General features: G+C 45.5%; 1 protein-coding gene across 2 annotated transcripts in view; it reads right to left on the reverse strand.

The window, feature by feature from the left end:
- Positions 1-9205, reverse strand: part of LOC309339050 (kinesin-like protein KIF16B) — a 102809-nt gene extending 93604 nt beyond the window's left edge. For both annotated transcript variants that reach the window (XM_081856794.1, XM_081856793.1), the window contains exons 1-2: positions 9140-9205; positions 809-878 (exon numbers count right to left, since the gene is read on the reverse strand). In XM_081856794.1, the coding sequence (XP_081712920.1) occupies positions 809-878; positions 9140-9186 (117 nt within the window). In that variant the 5' untranslated portion in view covers positions 9187-9205. The remainder of the gene's footprint in view (positions 1-808; positions 879-9139) is intronic.
- Positions 9206-16614: the final 7409 nt, after the last annotated feature.

Genomic DNA, 16614 nt, shown 5'->3' on the forward strand with positions numbered 1-16614 from the left:
TAAGCACAAATGCATAGCTTATTTTCAATGCTTTTACTATATCTCAAAAATATTTACAAGTATTCCAGTAGGAATAATTTTCAAGCAAAGCTTTTAATTTGTTTGAATATTTGAACCACATTTTGTACACTTTCTTGAATTTCCCCCCCCTAGTTGTTTCAGTTAAAATACTTTTGGCTACTGGGAAAGAAAAACGAGGTTAATGCTGTGTTCTTAACCCCTGGCTGGAAGCATCAGAGCTTAATAGAATGTTGCAGCTGTAACCTTGCCACTTGCACCAGACAGAGAAGGGGGGGGGCAAAGTACAAAGGACCCTCCCATGGGGGGGGGGCAGAAGTAGCTTTTGACCACCATTTGGACAGAAACATCAAGTGCTCCTTGCCAGCAGAGCTCCTCACTAGGTGGAAGGCAGCAGATCTGGGCCGGACTTAATGAAGGTTACATCACCACCCCACCCAGGCCCCATTCATCACAGTGGACTGGAAGTCTGGAGAGCTCTGTTTTACAGCAAGTACAACTAACCTGGCATATTTCTTTAGTCATTTACTAAGTAAATCCAATATGATAAATCAGGTCCCAGTCAATTTAGGGCACCTGCAAAATCTTTTGTGCAGTTTTCTAAACCAATAATTTCCAATGATAATTTTACGCCAGCACTTTGTGGCAAGGAGAGACTTACTCATCCAGGTCCAATAATCACAAGTTCTGAAGCCATCATGACAAAACCCAAAGTTTGCCAGGAGGAAAATAAAAAAAGAGCAAGTAAAGCAAGAAAAAAAGTATTTCTGTGATTGCTTAAAACACTCACCTTCATATTTGTAATGGTTGTTTTATTTTTCTCCATTGAAATAATAAATTTAGCATCCAAATCCTTCTCCCTGTGAAATTAACATATTTCAGTAGATTAAGAAACAATTATAGGGAGAATCTGATAGCTGTTGTCAGCAAACTAGTATTTTCCTTAATGCATACATTTTACCATAAACTCTAGTTTCATTTTTCATTGTGGAGTTTTGTGAACATTTTCTTGCCATGGCACCATGGGGGGGTGTCACTTTTTCGCTTTGTATCCAACTCTAATGTTTTCCCTAGTTGCTGAATTAGGCAAGGAAGTCATATCTTACAAGGGAAGTATTTATCTACTTGCACTCTGACGTGCTTTCAAACTGCTAGGTTGGCAGGAGCAGGGACCGAGCAATGGGAGCTCACCCCGTCACGGGGATTCGAACCACCGACCTTCTGATCGGAAAGTCCTAGGCTCTATGGTTTAACCCACAGCGCCACCCACATCCCTTTAATGGCAACATACTTTAGGTCAACTAATCATTTTTTTAAAAAATTCTTAGCAAGGAGAGAGGGTTGGGAGACACAGGACAGAGGCAGACTTGGATTCTAGGATCCAGGAACAGAAGGAAGTTCATAGAAGGAAGGACTCCTATCCCTTCCTCCTTTGCTGGAGCTGTTTGTGCCCTCTGAAAAACAGCTTCCACAGAAGAATTTCCTGGGATGAAGTATGGATGCCTGTTGAAAAGGGAGGGAACCACCTAAGAATCAGGCAGCCACATTACTCATAGTACAGAACTCTTTCCTATAACCCGCCCCATGCTCTATCCTGCATTCATTCATTTTATAGCCTTACAGTTCTAGAAACCCAAAGCAGAGGAGGATTTAAGGGAGCATGACCTGTTCAGTTGTACTGGGTGCAGAGCCTTGGGGATGCTGCAACTAAGTTTTAGAATGGGGCATGAGAGGCTGGGGAATGCCGAATTTTGGCATTGAACAGGGAGCTGGTGAAACTTGAGGCCCCTGCCACTGCCCAAAGCAGCATATATGATATTCATGTAAGGACATCTCTCCAGGCCCAGACCAGACCTGCTTACCTTCAGCAAGGTGGTTGTGCCATATGCCTTCAGATCACACCTTGACCCTCCAGAGAGGCACTGTAAGGAGTGCAAGCAAGTACCAAGAGGTGTGTGACCAGGGCCGTCTTAAGCATATTCTGTGCCGTGGTGCAAAGATCCCTCTGGTGCCCCACCCCTCGTTTCCCAGAGTTGTTGACCTTTTCCCAAGCCTCTGTGGGGATCGCTCTCCTCCTGCGGGGGCTTGGGAAGGAAGCTGCACGCCTGCCAGCGATACAGTTGATGGGGCACAGCTGGCGGGCATGCAGGAGGGAAAGGGGAGGCCACAGGCAAAGCCGCGCAGCTCCCCCACTCGCTGGGGTGCCCCTGAACGGCCGGCGCCCTGGTGCAACACGCCAGTAAGCCCAATGGGAAAGATCGCTCTCTGTGTGACAATACAGTAAATCTCTCTTTAGTGAACTTCATTCCATTCACATATCTTAGGTTCCAAGCCAGAGGATGAGATACAATTTCATCTGTCACATCCACATCTGTCACCCTTTGTTTTCAGTAAAATTTACTATTTTACCCCTTTCCCTTTTCCTTCTGTGATGGAACTCCTATTTGGGGACTTCTCTGGCTTTTTCTAGCCCACGTAGGACCAGTCTGAATAGTTGTCCTTGGTGAAGATTTGACATTTTCATCCCCAAAATGTTTCTGATTTGAGTTTCTATTGAAATGAGGCTGTACTTTAACGTTTAATTTTAATCTTGTTTTTAAGTTGTATTTTAATCAACTGTTTTATATCTGGTGTTAGCCACCCTGAGCCTTGTCTTGACTGGGGATGGCGGGGTAGAAATAAATTTATTATTATTATTATTATTATTATTATTATTATTATATTATTATTATTACTACTACTATGTCTAATCTCCATGCGCATCATCATCTGACCTGCCACCAACTTATGACAAAGTTCATCAGCAATTTTGAAGTGGCTTTCCTAGGCACCCATCTTTGCCTCAGTCCCTCCTCCTCACCAGAGCATACACAAGTAAAATCTAACACCTTGCTCGTCTAGCCATAACTGCCTTCCTACTAAAATTTCATGGGCTGCACCGAGCTCCATAAAGGAAAACAACTTCTTGGCTTATAACCAGCAATGACACGCAAATTCCTCAGGGATATTTCCTGGCAGCTCATATAATAAGGTAATATCTTGCAGCACAATCTTAACCATGTCTCCTCAGAAGGAAGTCCTGTTGAATTCAACGGGGCTTTTTCTCCTGGATAAGTGAAGATGGATCATTTTCTTTCCAAGGCTGCAAAGGCAACAAAATGAAGGCAAAACAATTCTGGCTAATTTAGTAAAGGGAAAAGAGTGTCCTCTGCTAAGACTGCACGGCTAATAAAGCTATTAAGGATTGCCTTCTCATTATAGTGTTGCTATAAAATTTATTTTATTTCATAAAATTTATGCGCAGCTTGATTGGTGGTGAGGTGGGGAAACAAACCCTCAAAGCAGTTCTATAGGTCAGGAACATATAGAAGGTTTCCAATTCCCATTATTAAGAAAAATCAAGGGGTGGGGATTAAAGGTACAGTAGAGTCCTTGCCACAATATATAAAACACAAACTAACAAAAAGCAGACAGATATAATAATGCAAAACGTAAAGAAGATATACAGGTGAAGACGAAGCAACAACTACGGAGCAAGTTTGAACAAGTAATCCACAAGGACATGGTTGAGGGAGCCGGGTGTGTTTAGCTTGGGAAAGAGGCGACTTAGAGGAGATACGATAGCCATCGCCAAATATCTCAAGGGCTATCACATGGAAGATGGCACAAGCTTGTTTTCTCCTGTTTTGGAGGGTAGGACTCGAACCAATGGATTCAAGTTACAAGAAAGGAGATTCCAACGAAACATGGGGAAGAACTTTCTGAGAGTAAGAACTGTTTGACAGTGGAACAGACTCCCACAATAGGTGGTGGAGACTCTCCTTTCTTGAAGGTTTTTAATCGGAGATTGGATGGCCATCTGTCACGGACACTTTAGTTGAGTTTCTTGCAATGCAGGGGGTTGGACTAGATGACCCTTAGGGTGCCTTCCAACTTTACAATTCTATGATGGTGAAGGGACAGCTCAGTCGGTAGAGCATGAGACACTTAATCTCAGGGTCATAGGTTTGAGCCCCACGTCAGGTGAAAGATTCCTACATTGCAGGGGGTTGGACTAGATTATTCTCGCGGTCCCTTCCAATTCTATCGTTCCATGATTCTATGACACAAAGCTGTTACTGCTGAACTGCTCAATGAGATGCTGAAGGGAGGGTCATGTGACTGTGCACTGGTGGTTAAGAAATTTAAAAGGAAAGTGAAGATAAGTGATTATGGCCCAAACAATCCATGTGCCTCAGTTTAAGATTGATCATAAAAGCAACATACTATCTAGCAATGAAGCCTAATAAAGCCAGCTGCACCACAACGAACTCTGAACAAAAGCTTTATTTCTTGCACACAAGTCAGACAGTTTTGACTATTAAGCAGTTAACCAAAACGAAGCTTCAGCTTTGAATAAGCAGCTTAACCTAGCAACTGATTGTAATTTTGCTCATATTCTTGAGAAAGGGAGGAGCAGCAGAAACAGAGCTCAACGCTGTACCTGTCTAGCTAGTTCACCCAGTTGCCCTTATTTCCAATTTTCAGTGTGATATCTTACAATGGTCCATTAACTACTGGTGCTACTTTGTAATCCATCCTCTTGGGACAAAGTTTCATTGAAGCGGGAAAAGAGATCAGATGGGTTCAACAGTCACTCAAAATAGAACACGTCTCAGAAGCAGTACTATGGAATATGGTGCTTGTGTAAAAGACAGTAGCCTGTCTATTGCAGAAGAAGAAGAAGAAGAAGAGGAGGAAGAAGAAGAAGAAGAGGAAGAGGAGGAGGAGGAAGAAGAATTTATTATTTATACCCTGCCCATCTGGCTGGGTTTCCCCAGCCACTCTGGGCAGCTTCCAACAAAATATTAAAATACAATAGTGCATCAAACATTAAAAGCTTCCCTAAACAGGGCAGCCTTCAGGGCTGTCTTCTAAAAGTCTGGTAGTTGTTTTTCTCTTTGACATCTGGTGGGAGGGCGTTCCACAGGGCAGGTGCCACTACCGAAAAGGCCCTCTGCCTGGTTCCCTGTAACTTGGCTTCTTGCAGCGAGAGAACTGCCAGAAGGCCCTCGGAGCTAGACCTCAGTGTCCAGGCGGAATGATGGGGGTGGAGATGCTCCTTCACGTATACTGGACCGAGGCCGTTTAGGGCTTTAAAGATCAGCACCACCACTTTGAATTGTGCCTGGAAACGTACTGGGAGCCAATGTACGTCTTTCAAGACTGGTGTTATGTGGTCTCAGCGGCTGCTCCCAGTCACCAGTCTAGCTGCCGCACTCTGGATTAGTTGTAGTTTCCAGGTCACCTTCAAAGGTAGCCCCACATAGAGCGGATTGCAGTAGTCCAAGCGGGAGATAACTAGAGCATGCACCACTCTGGCAAGTCAGTCCACGGGCAGGTAGGGTCTCAGCCTGAGTACCAGATGGGGCTGGTAAACAGCTGCCCTGGACACAGAACTGACCTGCACCTCCATGGAGGAGCAGATACTTAATCCTACCAGCCTTAGAAAATGTAAATGTGTTTACAAGATGGGCATATGATTTCAATATCTCCACCAACCATGGAAATAAATGGATGCTAAGTATCTTTAGGTAGGAAAACCCAGCTCTGCACTCTGGTTTGTGCAGAGATGCAGTATTCATCACCAAAACTTTCTGAAGCCTTGCTTAACATTTATAGTAACCAAATTGCTCCCATTCCAGCTTTCAGTTTATAGCAGGCAGGAGCATGAAAACACGAGTCCTGAAAGTCTGGTAACTTCAGAGAAGCATTACCAAAATTACAACTCCACTCCAAATTACCAATACTTCACCTTCAACACAGTTGCTACCAATAACAACATTTTAAATAAAAGATCTCCATATGGCAGCATCCCCTTTTCTATTAAATTCAGGGGGGAAAACACATCAACCAAGCTTTTGTTAATCAATCTGAAATCAATAGTAACAGAAAATATTTCTGAAATTGTCAAAGTTGTTGAGTCTCAAGTAAAGCTAACATACAAGAAAGGCAAGCACTTTCAGACCCCAGAAAATAAATCAATGTTGTGGCACCAGAGAATCCCTAAACTGTGGGACATCCCCTCTTTGAAAAAAGCAGCAAATGCCCAAGGCTGTTTTGAGTTCAGAGCACATGCTTTTAGATGTATCATGTCCTGTCCCAAAGCAGTGTTGTGTTCAGAGAGTAGGAATGCAACTTAGGTAACACTTATACCCAAGGATAACAATTTAAATGTTGTTAGCCGCTCTAGGGAAGAATGGGATACAAAAGCAAAACAATATCATCTAAAAGTAGCTGATAGAGCATTTCTTGCGCAGCCATGAGCTGACTAGTCTGTTCCACTTCAACAACATGGGCCACGTTCAAGGCTCTTGTGTTAATTGACAGGGCCCTTAACAACATGGGTCAAGGATATCTTAAGGACTGGCCCAATCACTGAGATCTTTGGGGCTCATAACTTCTGGAAACTGTACATTCAGTCTAATGGGTCAAAGTCTGTGGATCTCCCTCCCAGCTGAGATTAGACAGCTCCTTGCTGAACTTCAGGCCCATGACCATTATTTTGTTGTTGTTCCAGCAGGCATTTTAAGGTAGTGTTTGTTTTATTGTCCCATTTTCTGTGAATTGTTTTTTATGTACACCACTTAGAAATGCAAATTAATCACGTGGTATATAAATATCTTAAATAAAATAAGCCAACAACGGCCAGTGTTTTGTTCAGTAGTGCTACAAGAACAGAATTCTGTTACGCTGCAACAACTGCAAGCAGCAGCTATTGAAAATCCTTGTTTGTGTATTTTCAAGAACTTAAAACACATTTTCAAGGTCACATAAAGATAACTTTGTTGACTTTGTTTCAAAGCAAAAGATGCATGTACCACATTTATAGATTATTTTAAAAGTATTCTGTCATGATCCCTATATACTGTATGCAACCTCTTCTGTGTGTGCTGAGCATATATGTGTACCACAACCACAAGATCCCACACTTCTTGAATAAGGTTATTGAGTTCCAACAGATTAAACGTGCAGAACTGTTAAGGACAGAATGTTTTCTAGTGCCAAGAAGAAGTATTACCTGTCCGATATCTTTTCAATCTTAGACACTCAATCTCAAATCTCATTATACTGCTTACTTCTTTCAAATTAAATTTCACCACACTAGTTTCATTCATTGAAATTATACCCCTTAAATTACCTTCTCTAAATCCTGTCAGACTGGGAAAACAACAAAGAATCATACAATTGTAGAGTTGGAAGGGAGCCCAAGGGTCATCCAGTCTAACCCCCTGCAATGTGTGTAGGGCATATGTATGCAGAATGATGAACAGGGTCAATTGCTTTTAGCTCCACCTCAGCTTCATGTATTATTTCGGTAACCACACATGTGAGGGAAAAACCCCAATGCATTTTCTCCTGTTCACAAGTAGGTGCTCAACATATTCCCTACACTGGTCACTTGCAAACTCACCCCAGAACAACTACAACTATGTAGGGAGATGCTGAGTTGAGGCACCTTCCCACACTAAGATGACTTTCATAACAACTTTGAAACAAATAGATAATATATAGAGCTACAGAGGTGTGATAAAACCCACCTTCCTACATGTCTGGCTGACATCTGCCCTTCCAAAGAACTGACATGAACCTTTAGTGAGTTTGCTAGAAGCCGCCAGGGACAAAACGATCAATCATCACCAGTTTATACAAAAGCACAAGCTCAGCACAAAGCATCATAAAATTACTTTGGCAGAGTTTTACAGCTGGCATGCTTTATTTAAAGGGTGTGTGTGTGAACATATATGCACATTTAAGCATGTGGTGTGTACACCTCCTCAATAGATAGTATACTTTTGTTTTTACCTCCTTTGGACACCAGAAATATGTTTGTCAGTGCCTTGTATGAACAGAATTCTAAGTGTGGTGTACTGGTTAAGAGTCCTGGACATGGCCCTGGGAGATCAGGGTTCAAATCCCCACTCAACCATGAAACTCACTGGGCAACTTTGGGCCAGTCATTGCCTCTCACCCTAACCTACCTCACAGGGTTGTTGTGGGGACAGAATGGGGAGAAGTTATGTACGCCACCTTGAACACCTTTGAGGAGAGGCGGGCTATAAAGGTGATGAATAAATAAGTAGATAAATAAAAATACATTATACTTTCCCAGATCTAATAAGTTAGGGCGACCAGATTTAAAAGGGAGGGGGAGAGAGAGAACAGATTCTCCTGTGCCCTTTATTTGTTAGTTTCAGGGAAGAGACTCCGGCAGCTGTGAGGGGGGAAGCCAGAACACCTCCCCAAAATGCTCTTTACTTTTGGAAGTCGCAGGAGCCTCCTTTGCACCTGGCTCCCCAACAGTCATGACACAACATGCCACTGTTCTGCTACCCTAGCAATGAGGCTGCCAGCAAGGCAGCAAAGTTTACAGGGTTTGAACAACAGAGTTCAAAGAGACACCAAGGGTCATCTAGCCCAACCCCCTGCAAAGCAGGAATCTTTTGCCCAACATGCGGCTTGAACCCCCAGCCCTGAGACCAAGCTATCCCAGGATGGTTTACACCGGCATCTCATCCAGCAGGGAGGCAGTTTGTCCTTTTATTACGCAGAAAAAAGGGCATTTCAAGCAGGTGCCCTTGTCTTGGTTTATTTTCCTTGTGGGTGCCACTCTGCCAGAACCTCTTCCGTAGAAGGAACGAAGAAAAAGGCAGAACTAGGAGACTCCCAGTCTCAAAGTCGTGGGTTCGAGTCGCACCTTGGGCAAATGACCCCCGCCTTGTAAGGGGTCGGACTAGATGACCCCGGGGGGACCCCTCCCAACTCTCCAATTCTAAGAAAGAGGGAAACTGTTCTCTCTTCTCAATCTCAAATCTCATTATACCAAAGACACTTTTTCTCGTTTTTTTTTGTTTTGTCCCCACAGCCCCCCCCCCCCCGCCCACAGCCCATCATTGCACCCAGGAGCTGGCAGGTGAGGGAACAAGTACTGCGCGTGCGCGTTGCAGTCGCAGCCGGGCGGGGGAGGGAAGACCCACGAGGGGAGAACGTGGGAAGAAAGCGAAAGCTGGGGGGGGGGGAGTGCGTGAGGGGAGGGGGCGGAGGGCACGAGCTCCTCTCGCTCGGCTCTGGGCTGCCTCACCTGCGGTTTATGGGCCGGACTCGGACAGCCACCTTCACCGACGCCATGGCGCCCGGACCCCCCCCCCCCCCCACTCCTCGTCGTTCTCCCGGACGCGGCCCGCTCCGCCCGGCGGCTCCCCGCGCGCTGCCAAAGGTCGCCCTCCGCCTCGCCCCGCCCTTCAGCCGCCCCGCGCGCCGCTTTCGACTCCCGCAGCACCGCCCTGCAGCGCCGGGCGCCGAGGATGTAAGGGTGCCGCCGGCGGACAAACGCCGCCGCCGAACGCGTTGCGCGATCAACGGCCTGCTGCCCACCCGCCTGGGGAGGACCCTCGGGAAGACCCAGTGGCTCTCGCAGGCGCGCGAGAGGAGGGGGTAGGGGGTGGGTCAGGCCCGGGTTAAACCGGAGAGAGGGGGGAATGATGGAATCGTAGGCTTGGAAGGGGGACCCCCCCCCACCCCCCAGCGTGGTCGAGTACAGCCCAGCCCCCCGCAAGGTAGGAATATGCACACACGGCGATCGAACCTGCAACCTTGGCATTATCAGCAAGCGCCACAGGTCTGGGCAACCGAGGTAAAATGCCAACAGCAGGAGTTGGAAGGGACATTCTGGGGTCATCTAGCCCAACCCCCTACAAGGCAGGAATATGCACACACACACACACGGATTGCACCTGTGTAATGAGTGCAATGAGATTAAGTGGGGGGGGGGAGGCTCAGTTAATTTCATTGTACACAGGTTGTACACGGGTGGCACTGTGGGTTAAACCACAGAGCCTAGGACTTGCCGATCAGAAGGTCGGCGGTTCGAATCCCCGCGACGGGGTCAGCTCCCGTTGCTCGGTCCCTGCTCCTGCCAACCTAGCAGTTTGAAAGCACGTCAAAGTGCAAGTAGGTAAATAGGTACCACTCCTGCAGGAAGGTAAACAGTGTTTCCGTGCACTGCTCTGGTTCGCCAGAAGTGGCTTAGTCATGCTGGCCACAAGACCCAGAAGCTGTACGCCAGCTCCCTCGGCCAATAAAGCGAAATGAGTGCCGCAACCCCAGAGTCGGTCACAACTGGACCTAATGGTCAGGGGTCCTTTTACCTTTACCTTTACACAGGTTGTACATTGACAATAAAGGTGGTATTATTATTATAACCTGCAACCTGGGCATTAAGAACAAGTGCCACAGTTCTGGTAAAACCTCAACAGCAGCAGGAGTTGGAAGTGGAACCCCCAGGCGTCATGGAGTCCAGTTGCCGCCCCCCCCCCCCAGCAAGGCAGGAATATGCACACCCACCCATGGGGATCGAACCTGCAACCTGGGCATTATCAGCAAATGCCACAGGTCTGGGCAACTGTGGTAAAATGCCAACAGCAGGAGTTGGAAGGGACCCCCCAGGCGTCATCAAGTCCAGCCCCCCTGCAAGGTAGAAATATGCACGAACACACAGGGATTGAACCTGCATACTTAGCAATATCAGCAGGTGCCACAGGTCTGGCTGACCGGGGTAAAATGCCATCTAGCCCAACCACCTGTGAGGCAAGGAAGTTGTTTTGCCCAACGTGGGGCTCGGACCCATGATCCAAATCAGGCCAGTGGCGCACCTAGACCAGGGACAGAAAGAAACACCAGGATGTGAATGGTGCAGAAGCTGTCAGAGAGCCAGTGTGGTGTAGTGGTTAAGAGCGGTAGTCTTGTAATCTGGGGAACTGGGTTCGAGTCTCCGCTCCTCCACATGCAGCTGCTGGGTGACCTTGGGCCAGTCACACTTCTTTGAAGTCTCTCAGCCCCACTCACCTCACAGAGTGTTTGTTGTGGGGGAGGAAGGGAAAGGAGAATGTTAGCTGCTTTGAGACTCCTGAAGGGGAGTGAAAGGCGGGATATCAAATCCAAACTCTTCTTCTTCTTCTTCTGTCAAAGGTCAGGTTTCATCCTTGGCTTAAAAAAAAAACATCTAGAAAAACCTGGGCAAGGTGCTGGCTTGCGTTCAACACTTAAGCAGGAAGAACCAGCTGCACAAATGTAAGAAGGGGGATGCCTGGCTTGCCGGTAGTACAGTGGTACCTCAGGTTACATACGCTTCAGGTTACATACGCTTCAGGTTACATACTCTGCTAACCCAGAAATAGTGCTTCAGGTTAAGAACTTTGCTTCAGGTTGAGAACAGAAATCGTGCTCCGGCGGTGTGGCGGCAACAGGAGGCCCCATTAGCTAAAGTGGTGTTTCAGGTTAAGAACAGTTTCAGATTAAGTACGGACCTCCGGAATGAATTAAGTACCAGTGTACATGTGAAAAAGATCTAGGGGTCTTAGTATACCACAAGCTTAACATGAGTCAACAGTTACAGATAGGTAGCCGTGTTGGTCTGCCATAGTCAAAACAAAAATTCCCACCACCCTTCTGAGTAATACCCATCCCCACCTTCTCACTATATAGAAGGGTCTGGTGACTTCTGTTTCAGTGTATCTGAAGAAGTGTGCATGCACATGAAAGCTCATACCTAGAACTAACTTAGTTGGTCTTTAAGGTGCTACTGGAAGGAATTTTTTGTTATGAGTCAACAGTGTGATACAGCAGCAAAAAAAGCTGATGTTCTAGGCTGCATCAAGAGAAGTATAATGTCCAGATCAAGGGAAGTAATAGTACCACTCCAGTCTTCTTCCACAATTTAAGAAGGATGTTGACAAGCTGGAATGTGTGCAGAGGAGGACAGCCAAGATGATCAAGGGTCTGGAAATGGCCTAATGAAGGAGCTTGAAGGAGCTGGGTATGGTTAGCCTGGAAAAGCAGAAACTGAGAGGAGATATGATAGCCATCTTCAAATATCTCAAGGGCTTTCACATGGAAGATGGAGCAAGCTTGTTTTCTGCTGCTCTGGAGGGTAGGACTCGAACCAATGCATTCAAGTTACAAGAAAGGAGATTCTGACTAAACCTCAGGAATATCTTTCTGATGGTCAGAATTAATGACAGAAGTTCTCTGGATACTTGGGCATCTAACTCTGGCTTTTCAAATCTTACTACACACATCTAATGGGAGGGGGCAGATGAACAAAATTCAGAGCAAGTTCACAGTTTAAATTGGGTGAGAGGCAGAGCTCAGAGTTGGATGAAGGTGAGGCACTCTCTTCAATGCTAGTTTTAAGTGCATGGCTTTAAAAGAGGATTAGACACATTCATGGAAGATAAGGCTATCAGTAATTAGTAGCCATCATTGCTAAGTTCTGTCTCTGCTGTCAAATGCTGGGATTTGCAAGTGCAGAGAGTTCTACTGCTCAGCCCCCAATATCTTCCCGCACAGATGCTGGTCTAGATGGGCCTTTGGCCGGCCTCTTCTTATGTTCTTAAGAATATTTATTCATTTCCCTGCCTTCTGATGCAAAAGCACCACTGGGGGCTGTTTACAACATTTGCAATGAAAATGTTATAAAAACAACAATATCTAAAAATAACCAGCCCAGGAGGCGGGAACAGCAGTTAAAACCACCAATGAAAACAGTATCTGCCACATAGGAATAAAATGGACTTTAATCACTGATGAAAAACTGGGCCAGCTAGGGACAAGGCGTTCCATAACTGGGCAGCCTCTCCTTCCCTTTGGGGATCAAGGCAGGGCTGGGAGCGACCTCTGCTCCAAATCCCGCTCAAATGTGCTTCTGTCCTAGGTCGGATCCAGAGAATGGCTTTTGCTTTGGATCTTAGTAAACAGGTCAGGGGATATGGAAAGATGCAGTAGTTGCAGGATTCCTGTAACGTGATCCCATGGGCATGTGCAGAGCAACATCTTTGCAGCCGCATCCTGGACTAGCTGAAACTTCTGTAATCTTTTCAAAGGTTGGGCCACATTCAGGTAGTCGTTCAGGTCACTGTTCTTCAACCTTGGGCCCTCAGATGTGGTTGGACTACAACTCCCATCATCCACCACCAGCTTAGCCAATGGTCAGGGATGATGGGAGTTGTAGTCTGGTAACATGGGACCCAAGTTTTAAGAACACCAACCCAGGTAAAAGCCAAGTGAAGGAGCACCCAGGCTGTCAACCCATCCAAAACAGAGCTCAATGGCAATTTCAGAGTCCATTTCTTGCCTAACCAGGAATGCCTCTGCCTTGTTCTGATTAAGTTTCAATTTGTTAGCCCTCATGCAGCCCATAACTCTGCATGAGATCAGTTCAAAGTGTCAACAGCTTCCTTGGTATTACAGTGGTACCTCAGGTTACATACGCTTCAGGTTACAGACTCTGCTAACCCAGAAATGGTACCTCAGGTTAAGAATTTTGCTTCAGGATGAGAACAGAAATTGTGCTCTGGCGGCAGCAGGAGGCCCCATTAGCTAAGTGGTGCTTCAGGTTAAGAACGGACCTCAGAACGAATTAAGTACTTAACCCGAGGTACCACTCTACATGAAAGGGGCTTGGGCAGGTGGGAACTTCCCTCAAGGCTAGCTCTAATGCAATACCCAGGAAATGTAAATCAGAACTTTTATGTTGGGTTGATTTAGACAATCCCCCCTCCTTCCTTGGCCCATTTTGATGTTTCTTTCTGAGGTACGGTGCTGGTGGGAATGAGCGCAAGGAACGGTCTGTGCGCAGAATTTTTTTACACTTGACAAAGAAAGCTGTGCCAAAATTGATTTCCCAAACTAGCAGCCATCATCGAGGCCTTCCCAAAGTTGTCATGGATCACAGAAAGCAGCATTCTCAATTTGCTGCTCAATTTGCTCCAAGCTGCGAAACTGCCATCTCTCCCCCCCCCCCCAATTTCCTCCCTCTCCAAGATTGATCTGTGGCTCATGAAATATCAGCAAGATGCTCTTATTCAGGGAAAGCTTTGAAGGCAATGTCATCTCATCACAGCTGTAGATCAGCCCATCTCCAGAACTATCCTTTCCTTTCATCCCTGATCCTGAGCACTTGGGGGGGGGGAGGAAACTGCTGATCAACCCATCAGCTGATCCATTCTGTCACTCTTTAAAACTCTCTTTATGTGGAGCACCAGGGATGCCACAGCATTCTTCATTTCTTGCAGAGCCTCATGCTGTTATTAGCTATCGAGGATAGCCTTTTTTAAAAAAAAATTGCCTCCACTCTAAGGATTTTACTGCCCAGTGTTTACATTTTGTCCTCCCCTAATCCAGCCCTTGTATTACATATTCAATAGTGTATTAAGAGTCAGCAATCATGTTTCCCTCAGTCAGCTTCCCAGGGAAGATGGCATTGATTTCATAGGAACCGCGCATTTGTGTGCTAGCCTTGAAACATTCATCTTCCTAAAACACTGGTAGAGCTTGCATGTGCATGGCCCTCAAACAGCTATGCATGTGAACATGCTGCAGTAACTATTCTGTTCTTGTGGAGTCCTAGGCAAGAGGGCACGTGGTGCAATTTTCTCTTTCCTGCAGAGGGGACTTGCATTTTTTAAAAAAGTTTTAAAGGCAAAAAAAACCCCTATAAGAATTTCAGGTATTATATAATTATTCAGCACCCAAAGTTTTATCGCCCTATCACTCTGCCAAGCATCTCACTGTAATAATTATGCATTTCAAAACAAGCAACTTTCCCTCCCTCTAGTGGTCTACCTGGTGCATTGGCAAATCTGAAGACTTCCAGTAAGATCAAAGAAATTTAACAGCACACGAACGGAGCATTATTTTGCAATAAACAGAAATACATAAAATCCACAACTTCATGGGTAGAAATGCACATGCATTTTTATTATCTGCACAGCAAAGGGATGCAGAGTGCACGGAGCTGATACAGAAATATTTGAAGATAATGAAAATCCTCAGTCAAAATACCACGGAAGACAATGGATATTTTTATAATGCCTCGGGGGGGGGGGGTGTTAGATCCAGGCAAGAATTATTTCAGAGTAGATGATCATTATAATTAGAAGAAATCCCATTTTTGCTTAAATTCCACAATAGAAGCCTGGGGCTTTTCAGATATATGCAGATATATTTTCAGGCTGTTGCTATAATTCTGAATCTGTTAATGACTCCTTTTCAGACATTTTTAAAGCAGACCCATCCATGAAGCATTCCATTCTTAATACGCCACTAAAGCTTATAATGTGTGCAAATTTCTGCACCTCAGGCAGCTCTTTGGAAATGAGCATATTATTCTGATTTAACTATCAGAAAGACTCTGAGTGGATTAATTGGATGAATTAATTGTGTAGACTAGAGTGGAAGATTGAAGACATCTAATTTCAAAACAAGTGCAACTGTAGCATCTTTACTGTTCCTCCCTTATTAATTTTCCCATCCACAAATCATGGAACCCTGAAGATGTATAGAATCAAACACTGCTCTTTGGAATCCTACATCGCTTTTCCAGTGGCATAGAGGAGATGTTGTACCCTAGTCGTTTTATTGGCAGAGTAACATCCTTCATTGAAATAAATAAGGCAAGTCTCTGGTGGTTACTGGGTGGGTTCTGTGTTCTTATCCTGTCCTCTGTATTTAGAATTACTCACTAGATTGAGTTGGTAGTCTTTTACATGGCTGGGGGTGAGGGATTGTACCCTGAGCCTAGTTTCACCTGGAAGGCAGGGGAGCCCAACAAGCTGCACCTACAAGCACAAAACAATCCCTCTGCAGTGCCACATATCCAACACTGGAAAATGCCAGTCCCCTTTCCTACCTGGGCAGTTATCTTTCCACAAGGTCAGACATTGATGCTGAAATCCAGCATTGCCTGAGCTCTGCGAGTGCAGCTTTCTCCCGACTGAAGTGCAGAGTGTTTGAGGACTTTTGCAGGGAAACCGAAATGCTTGTTTACAAAGCTATTGCACTACCAACCTTACTGTATGCTTGTGAAACGTGGACCACTTATAAACGCCATCTCCTACTCCTTGAAAGATTCTATTAACGGTGTCTCCGAAACATTTTGTACATCACTTGGGAAGACAGGCGAACGAATGCCAGTGTACTGGAAGAAGCAAAGATCACCAGTGTCGAAGCAATGATTCTTCAACATCAGCTTCGTTGGAATGGCTATGTTTGGATGCCTGATTATCATCTTCCAAAGCAAGTACTCTATTCTGAACTTAAAAATGGTAAGCATAATGCTGGTGGTCAACAAAGGAGGTTGAAAGACTCTCTCGTGGCAAATCTTAAAAAAATGTAGTATAAACACCGACAACTGGGAAGCACTTGCCTGTGAGTGCTCTAATTGGAGAAGAGCCTTTATCAAAGGTGTCCTGGGCTTTGAAGATGCTCAAACTCAGGATGAAAGGGAGAAACATGCTAAGTGGAAAGCACGCTTGGCAAATCCTCACCATGATCAACTCCCGCCTGGAAACTTATGCCCCCACTGTGGAAGGGCGCGTGGATTCAGAACTGGCCTCCACAGTCACTTATGGATTCACTTTTAAAACTGTGTTTATGGAAGACAATCTTAACTCAGCTACGAGTGATCGCCAAAGAAAGAAGAAGGTAGTCTTTTACATGGCTGGAGTGGGAGACTGTACCCTGAGCCTAGTTTCACCTGGAAGGCAGGGGAGCCCAGAG

The sequence above is a fragment of the Podarcis erhardii genome (genome assembly GCF_964252035.2).
Source record: "Podarcis erhardii genome assembly, chromosome: 3".
Lineage (NCBI taxonomy): Eukaryota > Metazoa > Chordata > Lepidosauria > Squamata > Lacertidae > Podarcis > Podarcis erhardii.